At 62.1% G+C, this 18,559-nt stretch overlaps 2 protein-coding genes across 12 annotated transcripts in view; both read right to left on the bottom strand.

The window, feature by feature from the left end:
- Positions 1-1,036: 1,036 nt before the first annotated feature.
- On the bottom strand, positions 1,037-3,457 carry NKX6-3 (NK6 homeobox 3). Its single transcript, XM_075736595.1, has 3 exons — positions 2,919-3,457; positions 1,709-1,878; positions 1,037-1,632 (listed from the first exon to the last, which is right to left on the bottom strand). The coding sequence occupies exons 1-3, from the start codon at positions 3,298-3,300 to the stop codon at positions 1,402-1,404; spliced, it is 783 nt and encodes a 260-aa protein (XP_075592710.1). The 5' UTR covers positions 3,301-3,457; the 3' UTR covers positions 1,037-1,401.
- Positions 3,458-4,333: 876 nt separating this feature from the next.
- Positions 4,334-18,559, bottom strand: part of ANK1 (ankyrin 1) — a 40,488-nt gene continuing 26,262 nt past the window's right edge. For 6 of the 11 annotated variants that reach the window (XM_075736860.1, XM_075736862.1, XM_075736858.1 and 3 more), the window contains 18 exons: positions 18,462-18,559; positions 18,149-18,373; positions 17,590-17,744; positions 17,199-17,410; positions 16,883-17,087; positions 16,598-16,694; positions 15,989-16,217; positions 15,681-15,806; positions 15,474-15,593; positions 15,182-15,266; positions 14,847-14,921; positions 14,116-14,247; positions 13,776-13,922; positions 11,563-12,115; positions 10,667-10,925; positions 9,260-9,343; positions 8,831-8,998; positions 4,334-6,622 (listed from right to left, as the gene is read on the bottom strand). In XM_075736860.1, coding sequence (XP_075592975.1) covers positions 6,596-6,622; positions 8,831-8,998; positions 9,260-9,343; positions 10,667-10,925; positions 11,563-12,115; positions 13,776-13,922; positions 14,116-14,247; positions 14,847-14,921; positions 15,182-15,266; positions 15,474-15,593; positions 15,681-15,806; positions 15,989-16,217; positions 16,598-16,694; positions 16,883-17,087; positions 17,199-17,410; positions 17,590-17,744; positions 18,149-18,373; positions 18,462-18,559 — 2,997 coding nt within the window. In that variant the 3' untranslated portion in view covers positions 4,334-6,595. Of the gene's footprint in view, positions 6,623-8,356; positions 8,508-8,830; positions 8,999-9,259; positions 9,344-9,519; positions 9,876-10,666; positions 10,926-11,562; positions 12,116-13,775; positions 13,923-14,115; positions 14,248-14,846; positions 14,922-15,181; positions 15,267-15,473; positions 15,594-15,680; positions 15,807-15,988; positions 16,218-16,597; positions 16,695-16,882; positions 17,088-17,198; positions 17,411-17,589; positions 17,745-18,148; positions 18,374-18,461 lie in introns of those variants that run through there. The other 5 variants (XR_012832625.1, XR_012832626.1, XM_075736864.1 and 2 more) reach the window with 4 other exon arrangements.

The following is an 18,559-nucleotide window of genomic DNA, read 5'->3' as shown; positions in this document are numbered from 1 at the left end:
CGAAGCAGCAGAGGGGCTGCATGGCTGAGTGGGGAGCGTAACGAGCCCCGTGCTTGCTGGGGGGGCTGGACGGGGACCTATGGGGAGGGGAAGATCAGTCTTGCCTAAGTCCTAGGAAAGTGCTGCTGAGCAGTCAGGGCTCCTTGCAAAGCCTAACCAGCCCAGCACGTGGCAGAAAGTGACAGCTTGGGGACGACTTGCAGCCCAATGTGGGGCCCAGGCGGACAGGTTGCATGGTGATGGGTTACAGCCCCACACGACAGCTCCACACCACAAGGCTGGTGCTTAGCGCTGCTGCAAAGCCCCAGTGCTTTGGGGGCTTCGGCTGTCCCCAGGGGGGGACTTGGCCACCAGCCTGTCCTCAGATACTGCCTGTGGCTGCAGGGAAAAGCAGTCTGAGTTGCAGTCCCCAGCACCTCCTCCATGCCTGTACCACGCTGCTAATCAGTATACGATGGGCCGGCAGTACCTTATCTCCTATCGATTTCCTCCCAGGACACGGCCGGTCTGTTTGCTCACACCTGGCTGGCACCGAGTTGGCTCTCGGCTGAACAACTGCCAGGCCCCCAGCAGTGTGGCTGTGCCAGCAGGAGTCCCTTTGGCATCCCAAGCAGCCGGGGACAGCCGGCCCTACGCAGCACCCACCATTGGTGTGCAGGGGCTGATCCACGGGGAACCAGAGCAGGGGGCGTGTAGACCCACGCGCGCACACGTGTGCATACACACAGCCCCTGCTGCATGGGGGTGCAGCGGGGGGGCGGGGGGGGGGCCACCAGGTTGGCAGGCAAACACACTAGGGCTATTGATGCTGCATCAATCCTGCAGCCCCGACAGGTGAATGGGCTTTCACTCACACCGTTAAGATAAATGATATTTATTTGCTGCTAATAGGTTCCAACAAGAGGCCCCAACAAGTGACTTTTGAACCAGCATCTCTTGCTGCCAGTGCACACCCAAACCGGGGAAAACCCTAGAAAATGTCCCCAGGGCTGCCCCTCTCCTGTGGGCTCTTCCTGCCCCACACACAGCACCACAGCCACGGCCCCTTCCCCTGCCCGGCACGCAGACCCTGCCCCATACGTGCTATCCCAGCCCCTTCTCCGGCCCAGCGTCACGAGGGCACCTTGGACCGCACGCCCGCGAAGCAAGCGCTGGGACTTGGCTGGGGCTGGGACCTTTATTTCATCAATGCCGACAGCACGGCCGCGCCTGACGCTGCCCATGCGTGCTGCTCCCAGCCCCGCGAGCCATGATCCCTGGGCAGGAGCCACCAGGAGGGGGGCGGCAGCTGCCCCATCCCCACAGCCAGGCATCTGCTGGGGGCGGGGAGTCACCCCCTGGCAGGAAGCCGGTGGCCAGGCCGGGTGCCCCATGGCCCAGAGGGGCGGGCTGTGCCAGCGCTCAGCCGCTGTGCGTGCCCAAGCCCAGCACCGAGAAGGCCGCACGGTGCTTCCTCAGCAGCAGCCGGATCTTCTCGTCATCTGAGTCGGGGTCCAGGGGCTTGTTGTACTCGTCATCCTCGGTCTCAGAGGCTGCCCGCTCTCCACCAGAGCCCCCCGCCCGCTGCGAGGACGAGGAGGGCTCCAGGGCATTCTTCTTCCTCCATTTGGTCCGTCGGTTCTGGAACCAGACCTGCCGCCCCACGGGCCTGGCTCGGTTAGCAGCCACCACGCCACGCGCCCCATGTCACGCGGGGACCCACACTCACCTTCACCTGGGACTCGGTCATGCCAAGGGAATAGGCCAGCCGTGCTCTCTCCGGACCTGCCAGGTACTTGGTCTGCTCAAAAGTCTTCTCTAGAGCAAAGATCTGGTGCCCCGTGAAGGTTGGGCGCGTGTGCTTCTTCTTGTGGATGCCGTCAGCCAGGTGAGCAGGGGCTGCGGAAGAGGAGGAGGGAGGTGGGTGAGCACCTGGGCTCCCTGCAGTGCACGGGTCTGGGCAGCTCCCCCCCCCCCTTCCTGAACACGGCACCAGTACACCCGTGAGCACCCACAGAGTCCCTCCACGCTGGCTCCCCTCCAAATTAAAACCGTAATCTGGCTTCAAGGCTTCAGCCCCATCCCAGGAGGGCTGAGCTGCCCTCTGTGCAGGCCTCACAGAGCCAGAGCCAGACCGTGCACCTTCTGCTGGGGGACAGTGCTAATTTCTTGTGCTGGGACGGGAAGGGTAATTAGCAGCAGTGCATGACCCCAGAGTCTCACAGCAGCGGGAACACTGTGCCCCCATGCCCCACACCTTGCTAGATGCATGACGGGAAGGCAGGCAAGCCGGTCGGCTCATAGCTGTGCTGGGAGCAGATGACCAAGCTGCCTGACCCATCTGCTCCAAGAGCATCACCTGGAAAGGGGAAAGGGGACCGTGGCTGCAGGTGCTGAGCAGCTGCACCCAGCCCCTGGCCCAGAGCCTCCAAGGGGTCCCCATGGAACAGTGGGTGCACCCATCCCACCCACCCTCTGACGCAGCAGCAAAATGCTCTGCAGTCCCCCTGCCAGCTCTCTACCAGGCAGGCAGTGCTGCCAGCCCAGGGCCGGCCATCCTGCCTGTCTCTGCCCCAAGCTGGGCCAGGCACCGACCCCAGTGAGGCTGCTGGAGGGACAGGGCATCTCCGGGATGGTTGGCTCTGCCTGTCCTTGCCAGCGGTGGCTTGCCTTGGGGCTAAGCAAAGAGTTAATCTCTGCCATTGGAGCTGCCTCTGCTCTTGAGCCAAAACCTCTGCAGCAGGTTGAGGTCTGGCAGCTGTGGCACTGGGGCCATTCCCACCGTCCCACAGGGTGACCAGCTGTGCCTCACACAGGGCAATGGAGAACACACGACCTGGGCAACTGCCCCACGTCCCTGCCCCGGTGCCGATGGGTCAGGGCTCTGCCGCCTGAGACACCCACCCGTCCCCCACCCGCCCCAGCCCCGCTGTACTTACGGCCGCCGCACTGCCGGCTGCCCCGCCAGTCTGGGGCCGCCTCTGCCCAGCAGCTCCGGCCCCGTGGCAGGTACTCGCTACCGGCCTTGGGGAGGGCCCCCACCTGGGGGCCATAATAGACGCCCGGGGAGCTCAGTCCGTTAAATCCGCCCGTGTGCGGGTAGCTGGGGAGGAGGCTGCTGTTCGGCGTCGCCGCAGGCCGGCTGAGGATGTCGGAGATGCCGTGGGGGGTGCCGGCGGCCAGCTGGGTGCCAAGCCCGGGGGGACCCAGCTTGTAGAAAGAGCTCTGCACCGAGTACTGGCAGACAGGTGCCTTGGCATTGGGGAAGGGGCCCAGCGAGGGCCCATTGAGCAGGAAGGTGCCCGGCAGGTTGGCGTCCATGGCTCCAGCGCCCAGGCGGCCCTCAGAGCCCGGCTTCCCGGGGGTGCGCCAGCTGGCCCATCCCCACCAGCCTGGGGGTGACTGGGCCCCGGCGTCTGCCCTGGCTGGTGGGCACCTGGGTGGCCCTGGGACCCTGGCAGGCTGGCCGGGGGGCCACGTCCTGGGTGGGCAGGCAGCTACGGGCAGGGGCAGGGCCAGCAGCCCTGGCTGACCCCGCCGAGGTGGCACCGGCACCGGACACTCAACTTGGGCTTGGGAAGAGCCAACATTTCTCTGATAAAGCTGAGGTCCATTAGAATACAGGGTCCCCATTGGCCGGGCGACTGAAGGTGGCGCTCCCATTGGCCGGGTCTCCGCGGCCTCGGCCGCCATTGGCTGAGCCGCAGGGCCAGCCCGGGATTGGCCCGGCCCAGACAAATTGCGCTTTGAAAGCCGGCGGCGGGGGGACGCGGCGGGCGCGGGGCGAGGCAGGAGCTGGACAGCGCCGGGGCGGGGACGGGGACGGGGACGGGGACGGGGACGGGGACGGGGACAGGGACAGGGAGAGGGAGGGGACGGGACGGAGCGGACTGGCCGGGACGATGGGGACGCTGGACAGCACCGGCCGGGGCTCTCGGAGGGACCCCGCGGGTGAAGCACAGCAGCGCCTCGGCCCCGTTGTGACTGGGAGCCCCCCCCCGCTGACAGAGACCCCCCCGCTGACAGAGACCCCCCGCTGACAGAGACCCCCCGCTGACAGAGACCCCCCGCAGCAGCACGGGGCACCGGCAGCAGCAGCTGGGCGGCCGCTTCCCGCCCGTCCGGGGAGATGCTGCTGTCAGATCAGCCCCGAGAGCAGCCTGGGGGTGCGGCACGTTTCTGCACCCTTCGGCCTCCCCCGGGAATGGCAGAGCACAAACAGCTGCCAGCCCCCCCCACGACTGCCCCCTGCCCTCCTGGCAACAGGGGGTGGGCAGAGGGGAACCCCACCTGGCCGTGCACCCCTGAGCCTCAGTCTTCCCCGCACCCTTGGAGACGCAGAGATGAGACAAGGTCTGTGTTGGTTTCTTTATTAATTCATAGTCTGATAGCTGGTGTACAGGGAAATGATCTATACATCAGGGGCTAAGACAGGGAGATCCAAAAGGCTTGTTTCCATAACAATTAAAAAAAGGAAATAAAAGTAATTTTTAAAACTTCTAAAAAGCTTCTAGTGTGCAGACTGCAGCATTCTCTAGGCTCATTTTCGGGTGCAGCCTCGCCCTACCAGCCCTACGAGCAATCTGAGCGCAAAGCAATGTCACTGCAGGTGCCTGGCACGGTTGCAGCACAGCACATTCCCTAAGGCATATACAAGGCCAAAGCACAGGACCCACACACAACTCTACAGTGATGCTACGGAGTCAGCTGTCACAGTGGGTCTAGGGAGGTTATTGTACACAGCAAGGGTGATGGATGGAGAGTCTGTGCCTATATGGCTCAACTTCGGCGTGGGGAAGGGGTTGCTTTGCTCTCCAAGGCTAAGCTGGGTCATTTGCTTCGCTGCAGCTAGGCTTCCTCCCGACTGCAGGGGAGCCAGGGGCTTTCCCGGCAGATGCACACCCACTGTGAGACAGGGCTGCCCTGCCAGGGCCACCGGCCTGAAACTGGAGGTGGGCTTGTTCTGCACGTGGCCACAGAGAGCAAACTCAGGCCCTGCGAAAACAGGTCCACGGCCACCTCCAGGGGAAAGAGCAGGGGGTCCCCACACCACTGTGCTACAAAGACCAGGCCCCTGTGTTGGTTAGGTAAAAGACAGAGTCGGGGACATGGGACCTACTGCCACTGCCTGCATCTAGCCCTCCTGGGGCCAAGTATAGTAGCTGATTCAACCTACTGCACACCTCAGAGTTGCCTGGGCAGCTCTGCACATCACCGCTCTCTTGCTAGAGCAGCTGGCCCCGGGGCTGCCCTAGCTCCCAGGGTGACTGCTTGGTCCAGGCCGCTGCAGCCGAGCATTTCACCTGGCCAAAGTGCAGCCACCGGGGGAGCAGCCCCTCCATGCCTCTGGGGTTGGTCCTGGGAGGGTCAGCATCCACGGGGTCAATGGGTTATGCTCATTTGTGCCCTCGCAGGGAGGCCAGGGGACCCTGCAAAGCCCTTGCATGGGGTGCGTAGTACAGGACTGCTGGCTCCTGCCAGCTCCTGGCTCATCTCCTGAGCAGATATTGTGCTGAGTAGAGCTAGGCACAACCCCGTGTGTGGCACAAGCATCCCCTGCTCTGTCTCACTACCCATTGTCCCTGGGCCCCAAGCACCTCAGCGCAGGCCTACAGTTTCACCCCAGCTGGAGCCAACACAAACTGGGGCTTGCACCATGGACAGGCCCATGGGACCGTGCCTGTGGGCCCCTCTCTTCAGGCCAGGAAGGGACCGCGCTCAGCCGGAGGGGCACAGGGCAGGGGCAGTCTGCTGCCCTTTTACTCCTATAGCCTCCCAGCTCCGTTCACCAGAGCTGCTCACGTACTCCAAAGGTTTTGCCTGTCCTGCAGCCTGAAGAGGTATTTGGGAGCGGAGCTGTCAGTGCTTTGTACATACTGCTAAAGTGTCCCTAGGGGTTTGCATAGTATTTATTGGTTCATATACACAAGGCTGATTGCTGTACAGTTTACACTTTCAACACAAGCAACGAGCTCAGTGCTCAGCCCAGAGCCCTGCCCTGGCGGGAGACATTGCACGTGCTGGGGAGAGGAAGGGCAGCCCTGCACCAGCCCCTCTGCCCAGGGCGGTTGTGCTCCCTGCAACCCTCCGCTCACACATTCTCTGGCAACTGCTGTCCTCCCCATACGTAACCCAACACTCACTGAGAGGGATGAGAAGCGAGTCCAGCAGAGGCAGCACAGGCGATGGCGGGGGTCGAGCCCCACTCCTTCCACGGTGAGCAGCGCCATGCTGCCCCAGTTTCCCTCTTGCAGCTGGAACACAGGCGTGGGGATGCATTTACACACGCAAACGCGCAAGGGTGGAGTCTCCTTCCCTCTCGTTTTCTGCCAGTCCAGCTCTCGCCTCCCAGAGGAGCTGAGGATGCCCCTGGTGCGTGCTGCTGTCTCTGGGCTCCTGGCAGCAGTGGGGCAGGGACGGAGGCCCCTCCGTCAGTTTTAAGTACTGTAGCTCATGCGTCTTGCAGTCAGTCAGTCATGCGGATAGGACGGTAAGTATGTCTCATACAGAAATCATGCCATTAGCCTATAGAAACATGTACAGCCAGCCCTGCTCCCCTCCACTCTCTGCTTTCCTCTCCTCTCTTCTCAGGTATGTGTCAGAACGTGTGTGGAGTTCAGTGGTTCGGTGTTGAGGTGAGATCCTGGAGAGACACAAGGAGAGACAGAGATGGGGTTACCAGGCATTCATGGAGGCACAGCCAGGAGAAAGGGTAGGGGCAGCCAGGTACGTGGCAGTCCCAGCCCCTTCTGCACCCAGTGCTTGTCCCACATACACCCAATCTGCCCACTACCACAGGACAAGTTTTGGGGGTGTCAGAGAGACAGCGACAGAGCACCAATAAGTGCCTTGTCTGGAACCAGCAGCAATGGCATAGATGACACTGGTGGTGCTGTCCCAGCTGCAGACAGCAGCAACGAGCAGGAACTGAGCTGCACCAAAGGCAATGTGGCACTGGGAAGGAGCTGGGAGGGCTGCTGTAGGCTCTGGGATAGATGAGGCCAGCCCTGAGCTTCCAGCCTCAACTACACCTCACTCTCACAGCAGTGAGCAAGACCCCATACTTCCTAATGCACACCCTGGGCCACTTTTGCATGCTACAGAAAACAGCAAGAGCAAAGCAGCAGGAGCGCTGCCCCAGAGAGAGGCAGACCCAGGGTCTGTCTGGGGAGCGGGGCAGGCAGTAGCTGTGGGGACACGGTCTGCATGAACACGTGTCCACAAGCACAAGCCTCTTTACTGTCATGCACCCACAGAGAACCCGCTAACACAGTGGAGAGAGGAGGAAGAGGGAGGACAGACAAAGCCATGCACGTACAGCAGAGGTCAGAGGACCTGGCTCAGGCAGTGCCTGGCAGCATGCATGCAGCACCTTCCCCCAGGTGCTGTACTGCCAGTCCAGCAGCAAGCATGCAGAGAACAACGATGCAGCTGGGTTTGAGTGTACTGTGCCAAGCACCCTCCCTTAAGCCTGGTCTAGTCCCACCCAACAGGGAAGGCAGGGGGAGCAGGGAATGCACAAGACTCAAGGGATGATCCAGTGCTCACACTGGGGATCAGTGGAAGAAATGCCCTTGGCCAAAGACAGGTCCCCTGCCCTCAACTCCTACAAGCATCATGTTCCTGCACCTCACCACTCCTGCATCCCTGCCACCCTGATGTGCACACGCAGCATCCTGCCATGGTCTGCATCCCCTTCCCTGGCCACAGGAGCTTCAGCAGACCTCACTGCCGCCCTCTCGTGCCACGATGCGTGGCTGGCAGTGGCAGCCACTTGCATCTCCCAGCAGGAGTGCTGTGAGCAGAGGCAGCAGGTCACGGCCCAGCAGGACTGTGACACAGCCCTGCCGGTGCCCAGCTGCACCCCGGGGGAAGGGGAGGCAGGGGCACCAGGCTCCAAGGGCTGGTCTCGTCTGCCACAAGGCTGCACAGTTAACGCTCGTGGATGAAGGGGACAGCTCTGCTCAGACCCCACACAAATGCTATCCACTCCCTAGAGCAGGTTTGGACAAAGATCATCCCTCTGCTGCAGAGCCCAGCATAACCAGGAGTAACAACCCCATGGCCCTGTCACTGGGGACCATTTACCCAGCGTACCCAGGATGCTGTGACCACAGTAGCAGCCCCTGGTGCTGGGGCCGCAGTGGAGCGCTGAGCACAGAGACTGACCCAGCGCCAGCAGCTGGCTGGAGCATCGCTGCAGAGCAGGGCACCCCCTGCCCATTGCACCCAGGCCCCAGGCCCAGGAGCGGGTTAGCAGCAGGGACACGCCGCTGCCCACCCTCAGCATTTTGCTGCAGCACAGCACCCCCTCTCTGAAGGCCGAGAGCTGGGCACAGCCCTGTTACACTTTCCCCAGGAGGATGTGTATGACCGGCAGCTCAGTGCAGGCAGCAGCACGGGGAGCTGGGATAGAAGGAAGAGCAAAGGTGGGGTTACCTCAAAAGAGGCCATTTGAGGGGTCACTGCTTCCCCCTTTTCAGGCTGGCTCGTTTCACTATCTGAGCCCCCATCCTGCCCCCGGAGACCTCCGGTTTCGGGACACGCACTCGCACCTCCTCCTGAGGAAGCCGCGGGGCAGGAAGCAGAACATCACCCAGGTGAACAGACAGACATACAGAAGAGGACAGGAGAGGGAAAGGCAGAGTCAGTTGGCAGAAGACACCGAGCAAGAAGACTGATGCAGTGGGCAAGAGCTGCCCCTGGAAGCCTTTAGAGGGGAAACAGGAGAGGAGAGCAGGGCAGAAGAAAAGATAGAGGGTGGCAGAACCCCAGAGCCTGCAAGTCCCACAGAGGTGCTGCTGGCCTCGGGCAGGGTGCCTGCAAGGCAGGTCTATAAGCCACACTATACCTTGGCCCCCAGACCGTCCCGGTGCAGGATGGAGTATTTCATGAAGTGATCGTCCTCAGCCTCCAGGTCTTGGGGCTCCTGCAGGGAGCCCTCCAGAATCAGCTCCTCCTGCTCTTGCCTGTCATCCCTGTCACCAGGGCCCAGCTGACGCACCACCTTCCGGATGACCTGCGGAGACCCGCACAAGTCAGGCATCACACCCAGGCACCATGTCCCTCTCCTTGCCCAGTCTGGTCCTAAACCGCACGCAGTGTGCAGCCTCTGTCCCGTGCACTGGCTCTGGCCGGAGAAGTGCCATGACCGTAACTGAAGACGGCCAGACACGGGTGCCCTGCATGGGCCCCTGGGCTGCAGGGAGGAGCAGGGCAGCCAGGCAGAGGGGAAAGGCTGCGGCATGCCCTTGTCCACACCATGTCCTTGATCACTCACCTTCTTGGTGACAATATTGCCATGATCGTCTGTGAACTGCTCCTCAGTCACCTGCTCTCCAGGGAGATGAAGGACTTCGTTCCCCTGCAGTGACAAGAGGGACAGCAGGGCATTTCAGGGGGGTGAGGGGAGCCCCTTTGCAGGCAGAACAGTACACCCGACACGCATCCCACAGCTTCTGTCTCCCACCCTGCCTCGTCCCTTTACTGCTCTCCTCTGCATCTGCCCTGGGGCTGGTCTCTCAGCTCCCTGCTCATTACCTTCACAAAGACGCGCCGACGGACGACCCTGGTGGAGAGAGCCTCCTCGTCGTCCGCCAGCCCCTGACTCTCCCCGAGCTCCTTGTCCAGCTCGTGGTGGGCATGTTTGAGCAGGAAGCGGACAGACCCCCTGACGATGTGCATGACGTTCTGGCAGCTGACCAGGAAGAAGGCCAGCAGCACCAGGGCGATCAGCAACTGGGCCAGGAAAGCCCACATCCTGCCTCAGCACGCGTAGCTGCCCGCGGGCCCCGCAGGTCTGAGCCCGCTGCTCAGAGCCTGGCCATGCTATCCAGCTGGGACAGGCAAAGCCCCTGGGGCAGGAGCAGCCCTGCAAGTCTGCAGCCTGCCCGTCGTCGCGGTGCCCTGGCTCTGTGGGAGGACTGCTGTAACCCTAGCTGCCGCAGCTCAGCTGGCTGTGGGCGGTGAGAAGGGAGCAGGCAGGTGGGGCGTCCTTTGCGATCACAGCTTCTGTCAAAGTCATGGGGCCAGGACTGTGACAGCACCACCCATCCCCAGCCAGGCATTAAACGGGACAGCCCTGTCCCCCTTCACCGCCAGCTCTCCAACAACTTGTCTTCCTGGCTGTGGTGGGAGGCCAGCGTGCAGTCCTCCATCACGGGAAAAATGAAGCCCCGGGCAGGAGACAGGGTTTGGGGTATCACTGAAATCGCACGTGACTCAGGAGACACGCATTGCGGAGCTGAGCAACCACCTCCAAACGGGGCCATGCTGCCAGGATGGCTGTGCGTGCCCTGGCCAGCGCAAGGCACTTCCTCTCACCTTGTACCTGTCGGCTCTGTGTGGCCGTGGCAGGGTGACCATCACCCAGCCTGGCCCCCAGGCCAGTTCTATTTCTGGCTCCAGCAGGCTGTTGGGCCAGCAGCCAGGGCAGATACTCAATAAGGAAGCAGGCAGGGAGGCTGGCTGGGTTATAAATGGAGAGCAAGAGCTCAGCTATCAAGCACAGCAGGCTATTCTGGGCTGAGAGGCACCCCCAGGGGCAGGGGGCAGGAAGCGTGCCAGGAGACTTGCGCCTCTGCTAGCACCCGGTCTGCCCGGCTGGCCTCGTGGCAGGCTCAGGAAAGGGCTGGCCATAGGGTCTCCACTTCCTGCGGGGCCAGGTCCCCCTGGCTCTTACCCTCACCTGGCCAAAGAAGCGGCTGTCTGCCTCCTCCTGCCAGCTGCCCGTGGGGTGCTGGGGCTGCCAGTCGCTGTCCTCTGTGGAGCTGACCCGCATCAGCTCCACGGCCGGCACCAGGACCTGCTCTTGCTCCTGGTCCTGTGCCCCGGAGGCCGTGGTGTGCGTTGGGAGCAGCCTTCGGGTGACCCCCTCCTGCCAGGAGCCCTCTGTCAGGTCCTGTAGGCAGGAGATAAAGGAGCCTTCTGCATTCCAGTCCCTCAGCCTGGGCACCGGAGAGGGACAGGGACAGGGAGAGAGAGACAGAGAGAGAGAGGCAGTCAGCTTTGCCATGGAGTGTTGCACCCTGAGCAACAGCCTACCTCCAGCAGGCACACCAGCGCAGCCTGCACCCCCACCAGGCTCTGAGCTCCCCGGCTCATGGCGCTGCCGGGCGCCCAGCACAAGCAGCACAAAATGCAGATGCACAAAGGGCACAGGCCTGCTCCCTGCCCACCCCGTAGCCTCGCAGCCTGGCTGTGAGGGTCTAAGGCAATGCTGCAGAGCATTGCTGGGCTCTGCCAGAGACCTCACGGTACCAGTGCCACTGGGAAGGCGGGAGGATGCAGCCCAGGCTGAGATGGCTCTGGTAAGCACAACCTACATGCGGGGCCTGGCTGTCTGCCTGGGGTCCCTCCCAGGCGCTCTGCAAGGAGCCCCCCAGAGCATCTCCAGAGAGGTGCAAGGCACTCAGCCCAAGCCCCTGCTCTGTCTGCCGGGGATGCCTGGGCTCCAGAGCTGGAGACCAGCAGAGAAGCAAGCAAAGCTGGGAGATTATTGCAGCTGGCCCAGCACAGGGCAATAGCTGGTGAAGCAGTTCTTCTCCCCTCCCACAGCCACCCTGGCCCCCCAGGCTGCAGTACCTGTCTGCGCTCTTCTCTACGATGTGGCTAACGGTAGGTGATGCCGTGATCCTGGCTTGCACCTTCTGCTGAACTGAAACAAAAGACACTTCACTCTCCAGGTCCTGTTCCCCGGTCCCTGGCTGGCGATCACTGGCTGGCATCTTCCCCTCTGGCCTCTGCCCCTCCTCCTGCTCTAGAAGGTCAATCAGGCCATTCATGGCATCTGAGTCCACTGTGTCATCCTCAACCAGGTCCATAGAGCCCATGTGGTCTGGGCCATGTGCGTCTGCTAGAAGCTGCCCCGGGAATCGGCCTTCGCTTGTGGCATCCGAGTCCTCGGCCTTGCTGCACTCCAGAGAGGAGTCCTCAGCAGTCACCAGCGAGGGGGTGAGCCCCGAGGACCACACCTGCATGTCGGACATCTCCATCAGGGCATCGTGCTCGGTGGCAGCCATGGGGATAGCATCCATGATGGCCACCTCATTCCAGTACTGGTCGGCACGCAGCGGGGATGGCAGCATGTAATGCAGGGAGGCGGGGGACAGCAGCTCGTCCTGCAGCGAAGCGTAACCTATATGGGCAGACAGAGGCGACATCTCCAGCAGCCATCTCACGCACGCACAAGCACAGCATGGCAAGAAGGGAAATAGCCTCCGGAAGGGTGCCTGCCCCAAGGACAGCAATGGTCATGCCACAGACCCCTGTGGCTGGGCTGAGAAGAGCAGTGCTCAAAGCAGCTGCTGCCTTTGTATGGTCTCTGCAAGTGCTGCCATGCCTCCCTTTGAGTCCTGGGACTGGTTTGGGCAGGCCCTGGGGCCGCCCACGCCCCGCGGGGAGGACTGGCCTGGGGTCCACATGATGCCCCATCCACACTGCAGGACACGGTGCCCTCTTTGCTACCCTGCTCCATCGGCCCTCGGGTCCCTGCCCACAGCCCCCATCCAGCATCAGCTGGCTGACAGTCAGCCTGGAGTTCAGGTGGCCAAGTTTAGCAGGCACTGACTCCCAAAGTCAACCCCTCTCCGCAGCACAGAGGAGCAGGCTGGAAGTAGTACCATCAGCAGGGAAGGATGGCCCTGGTATATGTCATGCAACCCTGAGGCCCTGCGGGATGCAGCCAGGGCCCTACAACCTTGTTGGTGTCTCCAAGGCTACAAGCAGTTGTCATCTCCTCATCACTCAGGGCCACGTGCACAGTCCAGACACGAACTACAGCCAAGCAAGGCACTCCCACCCACGCAGGTAGCTTTGCTGAGCCTTTCTCAGGAGTGACCCACTAGCCCCTTTTCCACCCCCGGAGATCAGCAGAGAACCCATTCCGCTCCAGAACAGGCAGCCAGGGATTGCAAGCTGCAGCCGAGGCATGGGGGAACGCTGGGACCCCCCAGCACAGAAAGGGCACCTCTACCCTGTGCGAGCGCCTGGCCGGGGACAAGCAGCACAGGGCCAGCGAGGGAAGGAGCACAGGGCAGTGCAGGAGGAGGCCTGGGGTGACTGCTTGCAAGCATGACAGCCATGAGAGGGGCAATCCCTGGTGACATGCAGTCGCTGGAGCAGGATGTGGCTCCCGGAGGGCTCAGCTGAGGTGGAGACAGGCAGTGGAGACAGATGAGAGGAGAGGCCAGGATGAGCTCAGAGAAAAGAGCTGACAAGAAGTGACCCACAAGAGCGCCTGCACCTGACGGCGCTAGGTGGCATGTTTGAGAGAGCAGAACAAGGGGAGAGACAGAGAGGGAGAGAGCGATGAGCCAGAGCTGCACAGGCAGTGCCACAGTGCAGGCTGTAGCAGCGCACAGCCCTGTCCCTGCCCACTGCGCTGGCTCCCTGACGGCACACGCTGCCACTGACCCCGGCTGTGTCCCTGCACCCAGGCGTGCTCCACCTGGGACCCAGCCCAGACGCGCTGCCACAGCCAGAGAGCCAGGACTCTGTGAGCTCCCTGGCCACCACTCAGATCACACAGCCAGAGACATCTCTCACTGGCATGTTGGGATAAGGAAGGTGTATCCACTCCACCTGGAGAGCTTCTGAGAAGGCAGTATGGCAGGGCCAAGTTTCCTGCGGCACAAGCCCCACTGAAGAAGCCGCGTCTGTTGGCAATGCCTTGTGCCCACCGAGCTCCCAGCGGGCCACCAGTGCACCCTGGTCAGGGAAGGCATCACCCCCGATCTGTCTGCATAGACTCTGCCCCCAGGGTCCTCCTGCAGTCCCTGCCAGAAGCCAGGACTCACCATTCATTTGGGATGGCGAGAGGGAGTAGTCTCTGTCCGTGTAGCGCCAGCTGCCCTTCAGGCTGCGGCTCTGCCGGCCAGAGCCCTCCAGCGTGTTGACAATCTCGCTGCGGTCGATGTTCCTCAGTGCTGTGTACAGATTCTCAACTGCAGGGGGAAACCAGTGTCAGCAAACTGGTCGCTGGGGGAACACAGCCATGCCCCAGACACCCTCCAGGTGGGCAGGTGTGCAAGAACCGGTGCTGTAAAGCCAGCCAGGGAGCCCTGAGCGTGCACACGCTGCTCTGCACAGCCAGCCCTGCCACCTCCATGCCTGTAGCAGGGCACGACAGATACTCACTCTTGACACTCTTGCCCTCACGGCTGACCCAGAGGTTGAGTAAGGCTATGCTCTGCTCCAGCAGGGAGTTGGGGTTCTCCACGCGTATCCTGTTGATGTCATCCACCCCAAACTGCAGCTCACGTGCCAGCTCTAAGAGAGACACCACATCTCAGCATCGCACCCTCTGGTGCCCACTGCCAGCTCCCGAAGGCTAGGGGTGTTGTCAAGGGCTCAGCCAGACCCAGCACAGAGTCTCCCACGTCACATACAGCTAAACATGGCAGAACATGCAGGAGCTGGGATGGGTCAGAGGTTGAAGCCCCTCTGCCCAGACTGCCTGTGACCAGCGTAGCAGTGTCTCACGCTAAGGAGAAGCATGGGTACTGCTTGTTGGGTGTGTGGTTGCGACGACAGTGGTGGGCCTCCACAAAGAGCAGCAGTATGCATGACTCAGAACAAAACCCTAGCCTGGCATGTGTGTGTGTGTGTGCATGTGAATGCATGCACAGCTGCAAGAAGGTTCATTTCGGTGCCGCGGTATGATCACAGTTCAGTAGAAGTGCTGGGAGGCAAGGCCAGCCTGCAAGAGGAGCTACTGCGGACTGCATGCATACCAACTGCATCAGGGCCCAGCTCCCTGGGCAGTGTAAAGCATATTCCCTCCACCCTGCAGCATGTTTCCAGCCTTCCTAAGTGTGAGCTTTCTGAGGAGTGTTGTGCATCCTTAGAGCTGTCAGGAGTGGACTCACCAGCCCAGCTGAGGCCCAGCTGTTCTGCTATGTCGACCATCTTCTGGTCTGCCTTGTCTGTGCTGCTCAGAGAGCCTGGAGGAGAAGAGGCAGTCACAGCTTCAGCTGTGCAGGGCTCTGCACCAGGGTGGGGAGGGAAAAAGGGTGCTGGCTGTGGGGGTCTCACAGCCCTGTAGGCACAGCACTGCCCTGCAGGCAGGACCAAGGAAACCCTCAGGGAAAAAGAAGCTGCCACGAGCCTGAGTACGACAGGGTCAGCCCAGCCTTTCCACCGGGCTCGGGTACCCCAGGCACAGGTGGGGACCGGGCTTGAACAGTCCCAGCAGGCTGCCTACCGAAACTGGTCTCACTTAGGATGCTGTACCGCTCCCGCAGAGACAACGGCGTCAGTGTCCTCCTCCGTTCCTCACTGCCACTTCCCTGTGAGATTGGGAACAAACCAAGGCATCACCAGCTTGAAAAGAGGGCAACAGCTCTGCCCTGGCACCACTGCTTCTCCCACAGCCCCAGGGCAGCATGGCCATGTGGAGCAGCTAAGGAAGAAAAGCCGACAGCTAGGGCTGCCTCCTGCATCTGGGGGAGGGATGGGTCTCCCCCTCCCAGAGATGCCAGAGACCTGGCACTGACCTTGGTGCAGGGTGGTATGCTGATGTTCAGGTGGCAGAGCACATGCTGGAGATCCTCGTACTTCATGGCCTTGCGCAAGAAAGACAGGGAGCCGCTGGCTTCCCGGCTGCTGTCCCGAACCTGAGCACCGATAGCCCAGTTAGGTGGCTTGGCACAGGGCAGGCACAGGCGCCCCAGCTGCAGCCCAGCCCTGCACCCTGATATTACCTTGATGGGGATGGCGAGACGATTCTCCCGGAAGGACTGGAAGAGGAAGGTGCGGGGTTGAGTGGCCTTCTTGACAGGCACCAGGTTCCCTGAGAGCTCGACGTGCAAAGGCATCCCCTCCACCACCTGGCAGGGAGCAGAAAACAGGCTCAGATCCTGTGCAGAACTGCTTCCCCTGCACCTGGACAGGGCAGGTAGTCCCGACTCTCCTCCCCAGGCCAGGACTAGGCTCCTCCATTGGCATCAGTCTCCCCTCACTTGGGCAGCCTTCTTCCTGCTGCCCCCCATGCGTGCTGCTGGGGACAAACCTCAATGTCCCTGCTGCGGGCCACCTCAGTGAAGTTTTCATGCTGCTCTAGAGTCTTGTCAACCTTGTCATCAGTCATGCAGTAGCAGCGCAGCCGGCCTTCCCGTGCATCATTCATCTTGGCAAACACCACGAATTTGGCCATGTAGGGCACGGCTGTCAGCTCCTTGTACAGCATTGTGGCGAAGTGCACGGCCTCGGCTGTGCGCGGGCAGTCGGCCAGCCAGAACCTGCGGGAGGGCTGGGTCGGGGCACTGCCGGGCAGGTTCCCCAGGAGAGCTGCGCCCTCACCCCCCCCCCCCCCAGCACACTGCACTGCAGAGGGTGCCCCAAGAGCTCTGGGTACAGGAGCAGCCCCACGTGTGACAGGGACCCGCCCAAGCACAAAGAATGGCCCCTTCCCTCTGCACCCCCAGTTGTTGTGTGTCCGGACATGTGCCAAGGCGGCGTGGGGGTCTCAAGGCTGGAGGCAACTGCCCTGCACAGGGGAATGGGGCAGCACCACAATGAGCACAGGGGCGGGAGGCTCCTCCTGGCACAGGCTGCACCCCAAGAGGTCCCGAGGAGCAGCAGATGTCCCCAGATGAGCACAGGTTTGCCCAGGACTCACCTGGCAGACACATTGGTGGTAAAGTTAGCACACTCGTTTTCATAGACCAGCTTCGTGGTGCCTGTTATGTCTTCCCACTGGGCTTGGGCTGTCCCTCCTGCAGCAGAAAGCAAGGGTGAGCATGCTGCCTTTCCATAAACCTGGGGTCTGCATCCCCCCAGGCAGTTGCTCTCTCCATTGCCATGACACGCTCTTAGCTCCCAGGAGCTGCATCCCACCGAGGGGGCCCAGCCCATCCCCACCAGAGAGCACGCTCGCCTGTGTGGCAGGGGCTGGCAGCCTCACCGATCACACTGCAGAGCAGGCGCAGGCTGGTGGTGTCACCCTCACCGCTGTCTCGGGGATTGTCCTTCCAGGACGGTGGCAGTGGGATGCGGAGGCCGATGGGGCGGTGGAACTTCCTCCGGCGCGGCTCCACCGTGACGATGGGGCTAAAAGTTGCCTGGTTCCCCAGCAGCTTCGTCACGAGCTCATCGGGCACAGGCTGCGCCTGCAGGCGGCACAAGCACGGGCATCGGGGCTGGGGTACAGCCTGGGTCTGCTGCCCACCCCTGCCTGCAGGAGCCCAGCTGGGCCCCAGGCCAGGCTCTCCAGGGCTCACCTGCAGGGCCAGCCTCACTCTCTTGGTGACAGCAGCATCTGGGAAGGTGGCCTGCACCATGGGCACCAGTGTGCTTTTCAAACACCCTCCCTCGGGGCCGATCAGATCGCAGTCCTGGCAAATCCGGGACATGACCACGAAGTAGAGAGGGAAGTCGGTGGTGATGATGCGGCAGACCCTCTTCTTTTCCAGCTCTTCCAGGCTCTCCAGCTCTGCAAGGGCAGCACAGCCATCAGTGCTCACACACCAAGCCCACGGCTCTCACCCACCACCTCCTCCAAGCTGCACCAACCACACCACACTCAGCACCATCCCACCACCGAAGCCGGCCGCAGCCCTGCCCTGTGGGGAGCTGCATGGTGCTGGGCTCCTGCCTTCCTGGCACGCTCACCCTCATCCATGCCATTGAGCAGTTGGTCCATGTAGCTCTCCTCATAGCGGTTGCGGTGCTCCTTCCAGACAGAGCCATTCTCACTGCGCAACACCACCAGCTCACGGTCTCCGCGCCCGTATGAGGCAAAGTGTGGGATCTCCACAATGACGGGGCTGCAGACAGCAGAGGAAGGGTGCTTGCACCCATGCACTGCCACCGGGACATGCAGGCAGCAAGGTGGCTGTGGGCAGAGCACCTGCCCATGCTGTGCAGCTGCCAAGGAGGAAGGCAGGACTGCTCATATCCCTCTCTCTGGGAAACAGGGCTCTGAGCCCGGTCAGGGTTTTTCTTACTACAGCACAGCTGCTGCTCTGTTATGCTGGAATCATCTACCCCAGAAACATGCTGTGCCTGGCTGGAGGCAGGATCTCTCCTGAAGACGACCCCCCAGAAGCAGAGATGGGCAGAGGTCTTGCCCCAGCTGCAGAGACTCCAGAGGAGCCTGGATACATCCCCAGTGCTGAGGGACGGCCCTGGTGTGGGCAGCCCCATCTGCTCTGTTCCCAGCTGTGCTCACCTGAGGAACTGGGCTCCAGCGGGCCCCAGGGCAATGATCCTGCTGGCCAGACCCTCCTCCTCAGCCAGCGGTGGGGGTGCAGGCAGCTTTTGGGGCTTCACCAGGCGGCAGGTGATGCGGGTTGGTGCAGCGCAGGCACGGGGTGGGATGACAACACGCAGTCCGTGGTGCCGGCTGCCCCGCATGGAGCCACCACGGGCGTCCACCATGAAGCTCACCAGGAACCTGGAGTGGGCAGAGGGATGGGCAGGTGGGCACCTTGCAGCCGGCTCACATGCTGCGCATGCATCTGCTGTATGGGCTGGGCACTCACCCTGTGTGCACGGGGCTGGCCACGGGGCTGATGTTATCCGAGGTCTCCGTGGCAGGGCTGCTGGGGATCAGGGAGTCCTCGTCGAACTCCTTTGAGGG

This window comes from Balearica regulorum, chromosome 27 (genome assembly GCF_011004875.1).
Source record: "Balearica regulorum gibbericeps isolate bBalReg1 chromosome 27, bBalReg1.pri, whole genome shotgun sequence".
NCBI lineage: Eukaryota > Metazoa > Chordata > Aves > Gruiformes > Gruidae > Balearica > Balearica regulorum.
This window is presented reverse-complemented; position numbering and strand designations above follow the sequence as displayed.